General features: G+C 37.9%; 2 protein-coding genes across 4 annotated transcripts; both read right to left on the bottom strand.

Annotated features, from left to right (window-relative positions):
- Positions 1-607: 607 nt before the first annotated feature.
- On the bottom strand, positions 608-4,320 carry LOC115732593 (eukaryotic translation initiation factor 3 subunit E). Of its 2 annotated transcripts, XM_030663278.2 has the most exons (9): positions 4,024-4,320; positions 3,722-3,876; positions 3,191-3,418; positions 2,943-3,064; positions 2,546-2,765; positions 2,168-2,310; positions 1,177-1,314; positions 912-993; positions 608-870 (listed from the first exon to the last, which is right to left on the bottom strand). In XM_030663278.2, the coding sequence occupies exons 1-9, from the start codon at positions 4,229-4,231 to the stop codon at positions 853-855; spliced, it is 1,314 nt and encodes a 437-aa protein (XP_030519138.2). In that variant the 5' UTR covers positions 4,232-4,320; the 3' UTR covers positions 608-852. The 2 variants fall into 2 exon arrangements, with proteins under 2 accessions (XP_030519138.2, XP_030519145.2); XM_030663285.2 differs by lacking the exon at positions 608-870 and having other exon boundaries at positions 894-993.
- A 3,275-nt stretch (positions 4,321-7,595) lies between these two features.
- LOC115733649 (calcium-binding protein CBP-like) lies at positions 7,596-10,678 on the bottom strand. Of its 2 annotated transcripts, XM_030664288.2 has the most exons (6): positions 10,473-10,678; positions 10,148-10,439; positions 8,604-8,650; positions 8,323-8,498; positions 8,172-8,190; positions 7,596-7,887 (listed from the first exon to the last, which is right to left on the bottom strand). In XM_030664288.2, the coding sequence occupies exons 1-6, from the start codon at positions 10,596-10,598 to the stop codon at positions 7,783-7,785; spliced, it is 765 nt and encodes a 254-aa protein (XP_030520148.2). In that variant the 5' UTR covers positions 10,599-10,678; the 3' UTR covers positions 7,596-7,782. The 2 variants fall into 2 exon arrangements, with proteins under 2 accessions (XP_030520148.2, XP_030520140.2); XM_030664280.2 differs by having other exon boundaries at positions 10,148-10,677.
- Positions 10,679-17,784: the final 7,106 nt, after the last annotated feature.

The following is a 17,784-nucleotide window of genomic DNA, read 5'->3' as shown; positions in this document are numbered from 1 at the left end:
ATTGTCTCAGAGACGGATAACTGAAAATCGAAAGGTTTGATCATAGGATTCAATCCAACATTTTGGTCCATCTGGGTAACAAACTACCGCAGACTTTAGTGAATGTCTGAAGGGTTTTGTGAATTGGCACTACTCCATAGACAAGTTAATTTGTCTATGAGGCAACCGATCTTGGGCAATTACTTTCATAAATAATGATACAAATAGTCCATAAATGTTGGCTTTATGTGCAATATGATCACCAAAACTTTAAATTTATTCAACATCGAACATTTTCGCACAGCCTAGGGATTAAATTGAACATGTATGAAAAAATCTAAGGACCACATTAAAGAAACCAAAAATTCATGAACAACATTATATATTGAACTAAAATTCAGACATTGCTTTAAACAAATTTAAAACTCAGAAATCACATTATACTTTGGACGTAAATTCAAAGACAATTTCTATCACGCCCTTCATACTTTTTACTGCTAAAACAAAATTTTGGGACCGTAACATAGAAAGGAAAGTGTTTTTGGCAAATCGCATGTATAACATTTGTTCATACATAGATCCTCTCTATCAGGTGCACAAATCCGAGATAGAACTCTATTCATATGGAGTCCGTTCAATTCACATTCCATTCTTGAACAAAATTCTGATGGCCAACGCAAAATTGCAACTAAGTATCTGTCAATACAAATAATCAACAAGGATTCTTGGTAAACAAACATGAATATCTCCCACAAATTTCGACTTTTCTCATCTCTCACAACAGAAGCTTTCTTTGGACAAAAGCTTCACATAATATGTAAAAGACGCCCTAGCCCTAAAAAGAGGTGCTGCTCAAAATGGTCAGCTCCAAAGTTACCAAGCAGGCTGTGCCTGCACGTGCTCCAGAACCCGACTTACCGAGCAGGTTGTGCCTGTGTGTGCTCCAGAACCTGAGTGACTAGCTTGTGAGTGCGCCCTGAGAGTGCCTTAGTATGGTCTATCAGTTGTTCATACCTGCAGAAAAGGATAAAAACAGAAGTGCTATAACATTAGCACAGTTAATTTAAGGACGTGTTCGTCCACATCTGCATACCTAGAGAAAGAAAAGACACAAAGTGACACGAACAGAAGGTGGTTTAGATATCATAATGATTAGCAAATATTTCTAAAGAGCTTGGAATTTGAAGGCAATCTTACACATTGGGGTTATTGGGTTCAATGACAACGGTCCCCAGTTTGGAATCAATCTTGGCTTCGAGTTTTGAGGTCCGAATAAGATTGACAATCCATCTCTCAGCATCTTCATAATTCAAATTCAGCTTCTCTGCGAGGACCCTGCAAGTAAACTATTAGAATAAGAAACATTGAAGAAAAGCCTCCATAGATGGTATATACCAGGTGCTTCAAGAACAGAATCTAAGAAGTCCATCACAGCTATTCCTTCTATTTTGAAAACAATTTTGACTTGTGCAATTTTCAATAAAGTAGAAGCAAATTGGACAAGTTAAGGTCCCTCAGTCGTCATGGTATTCAACTGGCGGTTTTTTTTTTACCAAAAAAAGCTGCATGCAAAATTGATTTAGATAAAGACAAGACCCCAAAAATAACTTGCATGTCTGGGTAAGGCCAGTCCAACTACTATAGAGCTGAATGTTACACATTTTCCCCAAAATGTTTTTAAAACCCTTGCAGTGGAGATGATCATATTGCTATTTGCTACCCCTTGACATGATTGAATCAAATGAGAGCCATCATAGAGGAGTTGTACTATCACTCAGATGAGACTATGAGTAAAATGAAGTTACAATGGATGCACCAAAACAAGCTTCAGAATAAGAAAGCTCAAACCAATATCAAAGGTTTTCAAAATGCTGTGAAGAGATCAATTTCAAATCGTCTCTTAAGTTAAATCTTCCATCTAAATAGGCCAATGATGCGACCTTGGTGATTTCTTCTTTTCGGATTATGAGCGACATTCTCGAACTGCAAGCCTTGACTAAGCAATATGAGCACACTAACTTGCTATTAGAAAGAGAAAAAACAATGGCAAAAAGAGCTGAAAAAACAAAAAACAGGAGAAAGGATGAGCCTTCAATAACCATTGCCATGCAAACTAATTCAAGCAACCAAAGAGATAGCAATCCCTTCAGATGGAACTCTATTATACATTCAGTCACCACATACATACCCCATATCAATTCTTCTATGAATTCGGCAGTAGGTCTCAAATATGAAGAGGCGGGCATTTTCTAGAAACTCATCTCTCAATGGCACGGTGGAGAAGTTCCCTTCTTCAACTCTTTTTCCAAGGAAAGGGTCATTCAAGATCACCTGCAGAGAATGACAATTAGTAAATCCACAGTCCAAGCTACAACACTTCACTTCCAAACATGGTACAGCAGAAAGAAGGCTAAATGAAACTTCAAAGACCATGCAGTATATCTTTCCTATTAAAAGCAGAACAGCAATTCCCCTTTCTCAAGACAAAAAGAGGATCTAAACTGAAGCCTGACATTTACCAAATTCTGTGAATGCATCAACAGTAGCATCAAGACAAAAAACTTACTTCTTCACACTCTCTCATTTTCTTTTGTGCACCATCAAAGTCGTAATTGACATAGACACAAGCTAAAAACTCTGTGATTGGATCTTTGAAGGAATGCTGCTCTTGTTGAACAACCCTGATGAAATCCTTGAACTGAGGGCGCCTTCTTTTATTGACGATGAATGCAGTGGCCAGATAACGTAAAAGATGGGGAGCACTTGTCTGAATGGCATTCAAGTACCTGCAAAGAAGAAAATTAAATTACTTTCAGACAGTTATTTAACAAGATCAAGACAGTAAATACGTGTTAATACAACGCCACAAGAAGAGCGTAAGCTACATCTTGGGCAGAAACTTTTAATAAGGCATGATGCACAAAAGAGGAAGATTGATCAAACAGGGAAATAAAGATCCATACTTGTCTTGGTTAAACAGGTCAATGATCTGAGTCCTCCCATTCTCATTGTTGAAAAAGATGAAGAGACTCCAATTCATCAACCATATCCTACTTTGCACTTGGTTCAGAGGGGATGAAAAATTCTGCAAAAGAAATCAGCATGAATAATTTCAACCCAGGCCCAACAACAAAAACTACTCTATCAATTTCACCAAGACAAGGATTATCTAATCAATTCTGAATAAAACAGTCGGGTATGCAGCCAAAACCTTGGAGTCTACGATCTCTTTCAAACGATTAAGTTCCTCAAGAGCAATGTCCCAGTTTTGCATCAGAATCTCAGCAGCCAGCTTTCCCCACAATGCACTTAGACTCCTTTCACTGTTTGTGCACAGTGCCCTGTACTGATACAAATAGTCAGCAGCACCTGAGTAGTTCCCGCATTCGAACTGGAATTTGGCATACTGATACAGTGCCTCTATCTGATCTGGACCGATCTGGCAAACAGCACCACCAAGTACGCCAAATTCACACCATAAATTTACCACGTTAACATAAGCAGAACAACAAGAAGTATAACTAAACGCAAGAAATCAAATTGCTACACTTCTGGCTTCTCAAACAAGTGCACATCACCGCACGTGACAAAGCTTTTACATTTAAAATATATGGACGGCCTATTGCAGAACAACTCCTTTACTCGTACTTATTGCGCTCGCACCAGTGTGTGCAAAAGAGAGAGCTTCAATTCCATCGATAGTGTGACCTTAGAACATACACCAAACACTTCATGATCTTACCTGATATCGATCGTTGAGCATCTGGAGGTTGTAACTCCTGTCGGCCCTCAGCTCCTGAAAGGCGCTAGGGTTCTGCAGGAACGTGACGAGGGGCGCCGCCGCCTCCTCCAGCGACTTGAGCCTCGCCACCACCTCCGCCCTCCTCTCCACCATATCTACACATAACAAACGCACCGGCACGCGCACACCCCGATCAAATTGCAGACTCGTCGTACCCTCCAAAACCCTAGCGCTTGCGCACATAAACCAATAAAAGAAAATAAGGACAAACAATCCAACGATGAAGAAGAAAAAAGTATGACCTTGAGGGACGTCTTCGGTGTGGTAGAGGCTCTTGTGGATGTCCATGGCATAGTCGACCATGTTGGTCTGGCTCAAGAGCTCGATCTTCGCCTTGAGGATCTCCTCGTCGGGATAGAGCTGCCTCTCCTGGAGGAACTCCAGCATAGGGAACACCAGATGCCTGTCGAGATTCGGCGCGACCCGAGGCGTGAGGTCGTACGCGGCCATTGCTGCGTCTTCTTCGTGAGACCGAAAACGGAGAGGGAGAGGGAGAGGGAGAGGGAGAGCAAGGGTTTCTGCTCGTGATTGGGCTTCGGTTTCTCTCAAGACCTCCCGGGTCAAGTATTGTCAATTGGATAGCCACGCCTCCGACCCGTAAACCAATTGATATTCCTATAGCTATTTTGCTTAAATGGTTTTTCGGCAAATTTAAACCTATTGCTATGTGAAAAATAAAAAGTAATCTCTCCGTCCATACCCACAAGACAACTTACCTATTTTTCGTCCTTCCATCTTCAAACCTCACTTTTTCGATTGATTTTATTTTTATTTTTTGTAATTTCGCATAGTTCAAGAAAATGTCACGTCATTTTTTCGGTTAGAAAACATCACTTTTTTTTTTTGTCGGAATCACATCTTATTTACTATACCAAAGAATTTATGTTTTTTCCTTGCTATGCATACCATGTATAGGAGTATTTATACCCTAAAAAATCGGCGTAAAAAAAATTATGCGCATCGATACATCTTGAAAAGCATTTAAAACAAACTCTTCGTTTCTATAAAGTTTTAATCAATCAGATTCAACTTTTAAAGCTCACTTGAGGTAATAAAAAAATCTTTAAATAGGGTTTCCTTTTATAAATCATCCGATTATATGATCAAAGATAGATGATAAGAAAGAGTTTGATGATGACATGCACAAAAAATTTAAACGTTCATAACCATATGACCGTATTCTTTTTCTTTTTTTTTTGTTGAAATCATGTAACTGTATTGAAAAGTTGTTTATTTGGTAAACTTTAAATTACTTGCCAATTAATCCATAAATTTGCTCGTTAATGTACAAAAGAATTAGGCGGCTTAAAGATTTCTCTTTTCAACAAAAGTAGTTTCTATAGAGCTAAAATCTAAAAATAAAAAAAAAAAAATAGCGTTTTTTAATATACACGAAATACTCATAATTAAGAAAAACAAAGCATATGATATTCTCAATTATAGCAACTAAATTTTGTGTAGAAATAGCAAAAAAAAAAAAAGAAGGAAAGTAAATAAATTTGAGGCTACTATATCAAATTGCAATCGAATGATTGAGACCCTTTTATCTATTTAATTAAAGTGTGGAAGGTTTAGTTGGAAGTTTTAAACTTGTCATAAAAATATAATTGAAGCCTAAATTTAGAAAAAGTGCAATATAAAATTATCAAACTTGTGCAATCAAAACTTCCGTAAACTCCGTCATGTGATTTTTCCATTATTTTCTATATCCTATGTGGAGTGACGTGGTTAAAACAACATTATTTTGGTCCAAATCTAATTTTTAATGTAACTAGCGATATTTGGGGCGGCGGTGGCAATCCTCGCCACCTGATTCTCATTTTTATATTTATTTTAACTTAGATAAATAATGTATGAAAAATAAGATTTGACCAAAATGATGTAGTTTTAACATTATATTTCATGTTCTAGTCACATCATTGTCACGTAGGATAAAGAAAAAAATAAAATAATTCAGAAAAATAATTGAAATTTTCAAAAATACTAAAATATTAGTAAGAATGTCCACGTTAGCGCTAATTATCACGAAGGAAGGCTGATATCTACGTTAGTAATTCCCATTTAAAATTGATCGAATAGAAGTCAATTAGACAAAATTTGAAAAGGTTTAGAGCATAACTTACAAAATTGAGAAGTTTAAAACTAAATTGATTAAAGTGCAATAGGTTTAGGACTTTTTGTACAATTTTCCTTATCAGGTTTGGGCAAAATAAGTTCAAGAAAGGATCTAAAAATTTAACTTTTTACGACACATTGCAACTTTTTTTTTCCCTCATAAGTCACTAATGACGTTAATCAATTCACGCTCCTTCCAAAATTACCTTTAGAATTGGAAAAGTTACTACACTGGAACAAAATTATTAATAATTCGTAAGAGATAACTTTCCTTCTCAAACCTTTGAACTTACTAAAGAAACTTACTTCATATAATACGTAAAACCTAATTTTTTAAAATTACTAAAAGAATTAAAAAAAATTACTGGCTAACATTTATAGTGCAATCAACAACTTTGCAAACTTAAAAAATCAAGTACTCTTCGTTTTTTGCAAATAGTAGTCTTTCAATATGATTAATAAGCTTCGAGATAAGAAGAGTAATTCTCAACTTGGCCCCATTATTTACGCAATCACAAACCAAACTCGAGATTTTTAGCAGCAAAAATGCTTGCGGAATGAATGGTAGAGTGCGAGCTCGCCCAGGCTCACCCAATTATTTGCCATTAACTTTTTCTATCTTGATTCAAATGATGCTACACTTGAATAAACTTCATATATGAGAGCTACATTTCGATCGATTGGATATTGATCCTTTATCTCGCAAGTTCTTATGTGGGTATCTTGACCATCGATGTATAATTTATCTATACAAATTGATAATTAAAAACCGATTGAAACCCCCACGGAACCATCATGCAGGATTGAGAAATTTTATTCCAATTCTAACTTTGCTTTATTTGGGATCAAATGACAGAGCTTCGAAACATTGTGGAGATGAATTACTTCTCTTTGATCAACTGACATGATCAATGTCAGGGAACATTTGGGAGCCCATTTAATCAAAATTTCTCAATTAGCAAAAAATCGACGCATTTAACAATGTTGTTAGGCATGTAAATCACGCACCACAAAATTCTAGATTGTTTTGTGCTAGAACTTTCGCAAAATTCAAGAATGATCTTCAATACCAAGACTTTATGAACGATCGATTTAGTCCAAAAACCTTTTTAAATCGTCCATTTAAGAGATTCCGGTGAAGCAACATCATATTTTCCATCATTAGAGTCACTCGAGTGATCGCTCGCTCAAAATTGTGGCACTTAACTAACCCTTTGAAAAATTTTGATAACAAAACGGGAGCCGTACAAACAGCAAAAGTTCTGACACAGATGCCATCCTTATCCCGGATTAGAACCTTCTACAATCCTGGAATCTGCCATTCACTCATCAATTGCACAGAGTCTGAATCTAGACTAATCTTCACCAGTACATATTGTTGCATTTCATCGTCATAGTAGTGCAGAGACACATACAAGACTAACAATGGCCATAGAAGCACTGCAGCACCATTTTTGGCCCCCGGCAACTGTTCCACATCAGACAGAGGGGAAAAAAAAAAAATTCACGACAGCAATCAGATTGAAGAAAGCAACAATGTAAGATCGTCCGAGGAACAATTTTGACATCAGTTACCCTTTCTATCTGCTTGTGTTATAAAGAGGAAGGCATCACTCAAGACAAATGTTTTATTGCTGTAGAACGGATCATTTCTTCAGAGAAAGGATGATGATGAGGGAGGAGAAAAGGAAGAGAATCATTGAAAAGAGAACGAAGAAGAGTGACTGATGGCATTGGCAAGCTATAATGATAATTGGAAGCCTATTTGACAGAAGCAAACGTAACATTAGACCAGTTCAAATGGGGAAAAAGAGGCCCCAGAGACGCGAAAAGTACTTAGGAAACATCAACAATACTGCCCGAGAACCATCCTAAGGATCTCAAACTCAAGCAATAAGGAAAGGCAAGACAATCAGCATGAAGCCCTCATAGTTGAAAGTCGCCGAGCCCGAGTACATGGGGTCCCTCTCCTTGAACTTCTCTGTCAGTCCCTGCACACATCATGCGAACAATGGGGATCAATACGATAAGTTCCAACTCCTCTGCTTTTGGTTAAAACCACTATAGACATCAATGAAGACTCAATTGGGGTAAACAGCGAGTGCCCGCGTGAGTATGAAAGCTGTATCTTCCGAGCCAAATTTTCCAGCAAAGAGCCCAGGAAAGCAAGTTGCAGTCTTTGATACCAGTTAGGCTAAAGATTGTGAAGCGAAATCCAGTGCATAAACCCAAATAGAAATCGGAAAGAAAGGTTATGTGGAGCGAGAATTCTCACCTTGACAGTGAGGCAGCACCTGCATCAAAATCAAACAAAGGAAATTCAAGCATTGGTTAGTTAAGCGGTGACAACAGGGAAATCCAATGGTTTACGAGGCATAAACTCGTGACATAATGGGTACTAGGCAGACACTAGGCACGACACGTACTCGATGAAGTTGTCGTATTCGATGGCCTTGTTCTTGCCTCCACTCTTGTCGTACTTGGAGACGAGCAAGTCGAGAACAATGGGCGAGACGGAGAATCCCAGACTAAGAAGCGCCTCTCTCAACTCGTTGGCGTCAATCCTCCCGCTCCTGTCCCTGTCGAATCTCTCAAATATGCCCTGAAGAAGTTGGCAACAACACAAATTAGCGACGCCGGAGGCATATGTGGATATCTCGTGCCGTTTGAGATTACAAATGGAAAGCTGTTAGATTTAGAACTTTACCCTCCAGTTCTGGAGACTGTAAAACACCTCGGTGAATTCCTTGGGTCCTGCCAAAAGATGGGAATTTGTAAAGGAAGTCCTCATAGGTCATCAAGATATATAAGCCCGGTCACTTTATGAATTGATGAAAAGTAACATCTCAAGACGACAGCCACAAAAATCAGATCCGACAGGACTGCAGATTGCGAATATTCGCGCTCTCGAATCACCGGTGCCTGAAACCAACTGTCTAAAAACTCTTTCGCACTGACAGTGCCTGCCCATATGCTGGAGCGGCGCTCGGTAGCCGCAGTTCCGCGGCACCTTCGGGGTATCCCGCCATTTTGATTGCGAGAGTTCACGCGCGCAGAGAGTGTCTGATCGAGAGCGATGGCGAACGTCGTGCTTGGACAGACTGAAATGGCGTATAGCATTCCGGTCGGGGGGGATTAGGCTCGCGATTGGCGATAATTACGGTTTGTGCCACTCACGTGAATCGCGATCGGGTCGATATTAAGTGGGCTACATATCGAGTAAGATAAGGATGTCCTCATTTTAAAGGATATTTTCGCAATATGGATAGTTATCTCAAAAAAAAGTTGGCCTAAAGTCGTAGATACTGAACCTTTGCATCTTTCATTACTATCAAATGCGCACAGGTGGAGCGGTTGACTGGCTCCCCAGCATAGAGTTGATCCAACTCGAGAACGTACACGGCTCCGCGACTAGTTTTAGACCTAAAAAGAAGAATCGGTCGAACTCTAATGGAAAATTCTCACGCTTTCGGCCACCTTCCCATCCACTGCTCAACCACTTTGCTTAGTCGTGGCCGTCAAAAAAAGGAGTAACTATAGCAGGCACCGTCGGTGTGGCAAGAGTTTCTACACGGGATGGGCTCAATTTAGGACTTGAGAATCTAAGTCAACGATGGATGGATGGATGGATGGATGGATGGATGGATTAGAGATTTCAATGCTTGAACCCTGGACCTTGGCCGGCCTAAGTAATAAGAGTTCAATAGCCCTAAACAAAGTGGAAACGAAAGGAGCCCTCATCCCACTCTTGCCATTTCGTCTCCTGTCACGATTTACATGGATCTCTCGACTCGAGGAGTAAAAATAAGAGGAAAGAATTAATCAAGTACAATAATGTTTAAAAAATCTTGTAATCTTGAATTGTCCTATCTGTTATGCAATCAATGTGAAAGCGCAATTGCATTTTCGTAGATATTATCAAAACAAAGTGTTATAGAATGCATATGTTTTCATTGCCCGAGAAATCGCGGTTGAATATCCCATGAACTCTTTTTGGCTTGAAATTATTATTGGATTTATTTCTTTAAAATGCGACGGTGTCGTTTTTGCTTGTAACGTTCGGGGCGATCTCTCCGCGAATCCATCGCAAAGACCAAAAACGCGCGTCGTCGCGCCCAAGGCAGAGCGAGACGAAGTGAAACCCCTTCGAACTCCAAATTAAACAGCTATACGCACACCACCCTTCAAAATCCTCGCAATCAATCGAGCTAGATCGAGGCCCGTATCGGCTGGAGTAGTAGAAAAACTCACCGATCTTCCTCGTGTTGGTGTTGGTGAACAAGTACATCAGCAGGTGAACCGTCCTCATGCTGAAGCTCTGGCTGTAGCCCGACAGCGCCTTCTGGAGCTCCTTGTCGTCGATGAAACCGCTCCGATCCTGGTCCGCCATCTGGAAGCCCGCCACCAGGTTCGGGTCCGTCCCCGGCGGGAACTGCGACGGCATCAGCGCCGAGAACGGGTTCGCGTACGGCGACGCCCCCGGCGCCGGCGGGTATCCGCTGGCGGCTCCATATGAGTCCTTCGGCGGCTTGTCCTTCGCCGGCTTGTCCGCAGGGTGCGGCGCCCCGTAGGGGGCGGACGGCGCGCCGTAGGGAGCGGAAGGAGCGCCGTAGGGCTGCTGCCCGTACGGCGGAGCGGCGCCGTACGGCGGTGGCGGGGCTCCGTAGCCGTAGTTCGGTGGCGCGTTCGGGTATCCGGCCATTTCTGTTTGGGGGAGAGTTCACGCGCGCGGAGTGTGGCTGTCGAGAGCGATGGGATGCGTCTTGCTTGAACAGAGTGAAACGGTGAGGTGACCTATAAGTAGTCTTTCAGTCGGGGGATTAGGCTCGCGATTGGGGATTATTACGGTCGTGCCACTGACGTGAAGCGCGTTATCTCGGCTGGTTGGTCAACGCTTTGTTTAAAGTGCTCGATACACAGACGTACGAGCCGGACCGCATCAAATTAATGTTTCAACTAATGCAAGTTGGGAAATATCGATTAGAATAAGGATGCTTTTACTAGGGGTTAAGTTTTCATTTTTAAATTGGAATTCTGATAATATGGAAAGTGGTCTAGTCATGCCAATTTAGAAAGTTAAGCAAAGTCATAGATCACGTGCATGAAATTTATTAGGTCTACATGTCACCCATGGATTTTAATGTTGTGGGTTTTCTTCACTACATGTTAATATGAAAGGTAGTTTTCTTGTGGTTCTTTTCAAGTAACTTTAAAGCGAATAGGTTCACATAATCGCCTCATTACAATTCAATGTGACGTGGATCATCAGAAGCGTGTTAAGTATAACCATGTTTGGAATCAAAGCTCCTCAAATAGGAAAAATGAGGCGATTAGATGAGATGATCTAACTGTTTCCCTCGTTGGGTTTGGGATGGGACCCCCACGGCTCCTCTCTTCTCTGCATACATCCACATCGGTACACGGACTATGAGGAGCTATCTCTCGAGCATATATACACATACTTAAAGGATCTTTCATTTGAGGGAAGCTATCAATGCTATGCAATCAATTAGTTATGTTGCTGTCTCTTGTAATGGCAAACTCCATATTTATTTGATAATAATTTCTTATATTCTCATGATCTCGAAATGAAAGCATTAAATGTCTTGCATATAAGTGAAAGACTCGACTTAAAATTAGATGTGAAACCGATTAGAAAAATTGATATGCAGTTAGTCGAATATATTTATAGCAAGCTATACATTATGTGGCCAAAGGTGTTGCCCTAGAAAATAGTTTGTATGTTCTTAGAAAACACGTGGAAAATAAACATTTTACGGAAAATAATACGTACTTTATAAATAACTTAACTTTGAACGAACACTTTTGTATTTTATTCGAAAGCATGGAGGGAAGGAAAGACAAGAAAAAAATTATAAATTTCCCCATTTTCGCTTCAAAATGGCCTCACTCAAGGCCTTTGTGGCCACATTGACCACGAGCGAGGCGGTTCTCGCCTAATTTGGGCACGGCGTTCACGGTTAGCAAGGATGGCCGGTGGCCCTCGCTGCACAAGGAGGAAAAGCAAAGAAAAAATAAAAATAAATCAATAAAATTATCAAAATTATTCTCGTGAGCACCGACTATGCTACGAAAGAACACCAACATTTACGTCAACGATCTCCGGCCATGATTAGTTATAAAGACTCAATTGACAAAATGTAACAAAAGTTTTGCGAAGAAATTGGCACAAGTGTTTAGATTAAAAAAAATGATACAAATTACAATAAGTTTATGATTTCTGTTGGTAATTTTGAAAAGTTGCTACCACTCTGTTGTCAATTCTTAAGCATATCTCTTAGTACAAGTTCCCTTGTACCATTGTAGAAATCATGTGAGGGAGCAACCGTACACTTCAAACATGAATAGCTAGTAGCGATCCAATTTTCGCGGCGTCACATTCTGCCCATCCTTCCCACATGACTCTCTTTCCCTCTCCCTCTCTCCGGTCTTAGCATCCAGCTTTCATGAGTTGACTCCGTGATCGAAGTCAACTCCAATTATCCAAAACGTTAAAGAAAAATGTCAACTTGATATTTGAAGTGTTCCTATGACATCGTCAACGGGTAAAGGGAATGAAACTGTGGGCATGCTATCTGCAAATTCGTTATCCTCTCGAGCCCCTCACCCTCCATCAATTTACTTACCGAAATTTACGCACGCGCGAAATTATGCTCATGTAGCTCGTCCGAAGCAATTTTCTCATGCCGAGCATCGACTCGAGAACCGAACCTTCGCTCACATGCCAAGACTTGAAAGTCAACTCCGGGTGGGAAAGCTACGAGAAGAAAGCAGACATAGTGAAACTACGAGGACAATAGAGTACCTTCATCCGAAATTCGAGGCCAATCACCGCGGTTGACTTTTCAAAGTTTTGCTTGACTTATTGTAGATCCGTTGGTCGCCTTCCGGTACAATATCACGAAAAAAAAAAAGAAGAAAAACTATAATTCCTTAAGCACTCGCATAATATGATTCTAAAGATCTTTGGTCAAATTTGTCTTTAAACATTTTGAGGTTTTCAATATCATTAAAGGGTACTGCTAATATATACGTAACACAAATATTCATTTATAATGAATTGATTGTGCATAATGCAACGGAAACCGCGTTTTAAGAATTGATAAAAATTTCTTTAATTTGGATGTTTACCCGGTGCCTAACAAAATCTAAACGAGGATAGTACTCTCGAACTTAACATATTCTAAGACATCCTAATTTTTTTTATTTACTTATTTATTTATTTTTTTTGCATTCTAAGACCAACAAAATATTCAGAAAACCTATTTATGACTCATTTAAGATACTTATCTCAGCTAATCCATTTATGACAGTTTAAAACTCATTTAGGACCTATTAAATTTCTAAGTAACGCATTTATGATTCACTTAAATTTGTGTTTAAGATTTAAGCCAACTCATTTGTTACTCACTACTGTTAAATGTGGGTTCTAGATCCATTCTGCCACCTCTAATTGAGAATAATGATGTGATAGTGAGGATTGAGAAATACGTGTGTACTTCTATATGTATCACAATAAAGATTGCATGCATAATCAAAATAATATAAAAAATCAGAGAAAATTAATCGGATTGAAGCTACAACGTCATCATTTGCTGGAATCGAAATATCTGCAAGATCCGGATCACAATTTGTAAATCCTAAATATATCTAGAAGGAATCTAAATATCTTTAACAATAGCATGCATTATCATTGTGAAAGAGTTTTTACACGCTGCACCATTGATTTGAGAAAGTGAATATTTACAATCTTTGATTCAATGTCGAATAATATCCCTTGTGTAAAATTTCTTTACATTGATGATCTATGATTGTCTTTCTTAGAAAAATATATATGCTTAGCATTAGTTTGGTACATCTTCTTGTGGCAGCTTCGCCCTTGGAAAGGGTTGTCGCAATCTTTAAGAGTGATTGGCGAATGCCTAAACTATTGCAAAACATCCAAAACTACAACATACAGAATCGCAATTTCTTCAAAACTTATGAGATTCTGCAACTTTTAAACTCGTGCCACTAGATATATAAATCACAATGCGTCATAATGCGGTTACAAGACAAATAGTTACATTCATCGACAACTCTACTTATTATTTTAGAGTGTTTCGGCCCGAATTTACAAAATTGGGTAGTGACAGGAGCACATTCATTTGGATTGAGCAAGTCAAACGTATGTAATGGCCATTGAGGAAACGCTGTGATTTCTCTTAACGCAGTAGTTTTTAGGAGGACTAACATTGCTTAAAACACCCAATAAAGCAAGTAATTTTAGACTTTTTTCTCTTTTTCCCCAGCACTTAATTTTAATTCTGTTTATTCATAAACTAAATAATAATGATTATTCGACTCTATTTTGTAAGGATGTAAAGCAACTTATGTTCACTTATAAAGAGGACTAAACAAAGACATCAATTAATTACGCGTTACTCAGATAAAAGGCACCATTGACATTATTGTTAGAATTAATTTTGTGTTTCCTTATCAATCCACCGACATGTCTATTTAAAAGGCCTAAATCTTCTTTTTCGCTTTAACTTTATTCCTACATTAATCAGTTTTATTCACTTATGATCAAATTTAAGCATATCTTCCAAAATTATTATCAAGTGTTTGCACTAATTTGTTTCATAAGTCATCGATGTTCATCTAACTATAACTTAAAAATGCGTCAAATACGCTATTTTGCTATTATGTAATCCGAAATAGATAATGATATAGCCAACCTCATTTGCTATGTCAAAAAAAGTTAAAACTACAATAAATGACAAAACATAAAATTTTTCATTTTCATTTTTTTACGTATGCAATTATGCATCTTAGAAAAAAAAAATGAAGCCGGTATTTGATTTTTTTTTCATCTTGTCCCTTTAATTAGCTCATAGAGTCAATGAGCTTTCGATGAAAGCCTTTCAAGAGCGAATGTCTCGTTAGATTTGTTGCATTGCCAGCACGCAATTATATCTAAAATCTCAAATCCTAGCAACAGTTTGCATCAAACACCACTCACTTTTCAATAATCGCAAATTTCATCCCCAAATAAATTATTGTCTACAGAAACATCGAACAATCTCTCCGTCAAAGTCAAACTTTCCCTTCTTAAAATAAGGATCGAAGAATTTTAAAATTAAGCATCCGCCCCGACCATCCCTCGGCGCATGTAAACTACCGTAATCCATCATCGAAAAATTGTTACGTGTTCTGGAGCTTTTTGCATTGTTGGATGACTCCCATCTAAGAGTACATGAGCCGATGCATCCATTGTATTCGCAGCACGCGATTATGCTTGAAATCTCAAATCTTAATGATATTTCGCATCAAATTCCACTTAATTTTTCATAATCTCAATTTTGTCTCCAAATTGTTCCCCATTTACAGAAATACTAAACAATCTCTCCGTGGAAGTCAAACATCTTCGTTCTCAAAACATGATTGAAGATTTTCGAAATTAAGCATCCACCCCACACATCCCTCGGTGCACTATGAGCGAAAACATTCTTGCATGTTCCAGAGCTTTTTGCATCAAATTATGAGTTGATGGACCCATTGTATTCGCAGCACTCAATTATGCTTGAAATCTCAAATCCTAATAATAATTTGCATCAAATTCCACTTTTTTTTTCATACTCTCAATTTCATCTCCAAATAGTTTCATATTTACAAAAACACGGAACAATATCTCCGTGGAAGTCAAACGCCTTCATTCTCAAAATAGGATTGACGATTTCCGAAATTAAGCATCCACCCCACCCATCCCTCAGCTTAAGTTAACGAACGTAACTCATCAGTGAAAAATTCTTGCATGTTCCGGAGTTTTATGCACCGTTGGATGACGCCCATCTAAGAGTAAACGAGCCATTGGATTCTCTCTACTCAGGCCACACAATTATACCTGAACTCTCAATTCCTAACAATAATTTGCATCAAATTTCATTCAATTTTTCATAGTCCCAGTTTCATCTCCAAATAGTTTTCAATTTACAGAAATATGGAGCAATCTCTCCATAGAAGTCGAACGTCTACATTCTCAAAACAAGATTGAAGATTTTTGAAATTATGCATCCATCCCACGCATCCCTCGGCACACTATGACGAGTACAGCTCATGGCAATTTTTTTTGCACGTTCCAAAGGTTTATGCACCATTGGATGACGCCCGTCTCAGAGTAAATGAGTAATTGAATTCGTTCTAGTCGCAGCATGCAATTATCCCTAAAATCTCAATCCCTAACAATAATTTGCATTAAACCCCAGTCACATTTTCTTAATCCCAGTTTCAATCCCAAATAGTTTCCTACTTGCAGAAACACGGAGCAATCCCTCCGTGAAAGTCAAATGTCTTCATTCTCAAAACAGGATTGAAGATTTTCGAAATTAAGAGTCCGTATGATAACGTAAAAGACAAAAAAAGTAAAATGAGAATATTTTTGAGAAACGAAAATACTTTTGGAGCATAAACAATAAACAAGAAAAACTTGCTTACGTGTTCTCGGAAAACTTTTTAGAAACACATCTAGAATATTTTTAGAAACAATTGGGAACAATTTTGTTTTTGAACACACTTTTTTTTCTTTTATTCTTGCATGATGTTGACACTTGATTTTTGATCATTTTATTTTAAATAATTAATTAAAAATATGAAAAATTCATAAAATTACAAAATCAACCTTGGAAGCTTTGGCCTAGCCTTAGCAACCAATTTTGAACAAAAAATATTTTTTGTAATATTTGACATTTTGCAGATTTATTTTAATTATAAAAATAGCTGAAGATAAGGAAAAATAGTATTTGTGGTTAGAAAGATGTGCAAAAATAGTCCATATTCTTATTTTAATTCCCTTTTCATTTTGGTCTCTTAACTTTAAAAAAATTCAGTTTGGGACCACATGCCTCTTCATTGAACATAATCCTAAATTGACTAAAAAATTTCATTTTAAATCATTTTTGCCAAAATTTTTACTTTTAGAGTCACGACATGAGATTTTAATACCTTTCATCTTATTTCAGTCCTCATGTTTGGAAAAATTACACAATTGGACTAAAAGAACCTAAATGCACAAATATTTTTCATTTTAGTCACCGATTTCACTCAAAGTGCAATTAATATTTTTCTAAGGTCCCCATTTAAAGGTAATTTTATTTTTAACTACTTGGGAACATTTACGTGTAACTCATAATTGTAATTTTTCATATCTCTAGAAAACATATTTGATATTCTCGTTGTCTAATTCCAATTCGTGTTCTCTTTCGGTTTTTTTTTTATAGTTGATCTCGTCCATATCATCATTTGATAAATCGTGCATAAATTACTTATACATATATTGGCCCAATTTGATTTAGTAAATTGAACAAATGCGATTTAATTTGATTTAGTAAGAGTTAAAAGATAAAGACATTTTAATTTATATATATATATATATATATATATATATATATATAGTCCCCTTAATTAAATGAAAAAAATTAGGAACAATTTTTTTGAAGCAATCCTTTTCTTCTTCTTTTTTGTTTACGAATAGAAATTTTATGCAGTTACCAAATGTGCTTATGTTCTTTTTTTTTATTTCGGGAACAGATTGTTTTTTGCAGTTACCAAACGCATTTTTATTCCCAAAAATCGTTGTTGGGAAAAGAAAAAAAAAAATGTTTGTTTCTAAAAGTGGGAAAAGGAAGCATTACCATCCTAAGCATCCATCCCACCCATCCCTCAGCGCATGTTAACAAAACTCATCAAGGAAATTTTTTTTGCACGTTCCAGAGTTTTATGGCACAATTGGATGACACTCATCTAATAGTAAATGTGTCGTTTCGCAGCACGCAATTATGCCTAAAATCTCAAATCCTAACAATAATTTGCACTAAACCCCCCACTCA

Source organism: Rhodamnia argentea, chromosome 10, assembly GCF_020921035.1.
Source record: "Rhodamnia argentea isolate NSW1041297 chromosome 10, ASM2092103v1, whole genome shotgun sequence".
NCBI classification, from domain to species: domain Eukaryota; kingdom Viridiplantae; phylum Streptophyta; class Magnoliopsida; order Myrtales; family Myrtaceae; genus Rhodamnia; species Rhodamnia argentea.
The sequence above is the reverse complement of the archived record's forward strand: the minus strand, read 5'-3'. Positions and strand labels throughout refer to the sequence as shown.

Excerpts from the sequence above, each read along its gene's own strand:
- LOC115732593 (XM_030663278.2), bottom strand. The coding sequence starts at position 4,231 with ATGGCCGCGTACGACCTCACGCCTCGGGTCGCGCCGAATCTCGACAGG. Across the intron at positions 2,311-2,545 it reads AAATGAGAGAGTGTGAAGAA|GTGATCTTGAATGACCCTTT; the intron begins GTAAGTTTTTTG and ends CATTCTCTGCAG. Across the intron at positions 994-1,176 it reads GAACCCAATAACCCCAATGT|GTATGAACAACTGATAGACC; the intron begins GTAAGATTGCCT and ends CCTTTTCTGCAG.
- LOC115733649 (XM_030664280.2), bottom strand. The coding sequence starts at position 10,598 with ATGGCCGGATACCCGAACGCGCCACCGAACTACGGCTACGGAGCCCCG. Across the intron at positions 8,651-10,147 it reads CACCAACACGAGGAAGATCG|GACCCAAGGAATTCACCGAG; the intron begins GTGAGTTTTTCT and ends ATCTTTTGGCAG. Across the intron at positions 8,499-8,603 it reads ACAGTCTCCAGAACTGGAGG|GGCATATTTGAGAGATTCGA; the intron begins GTAAAGTTCTAA and ends CAACTTCTTCAG.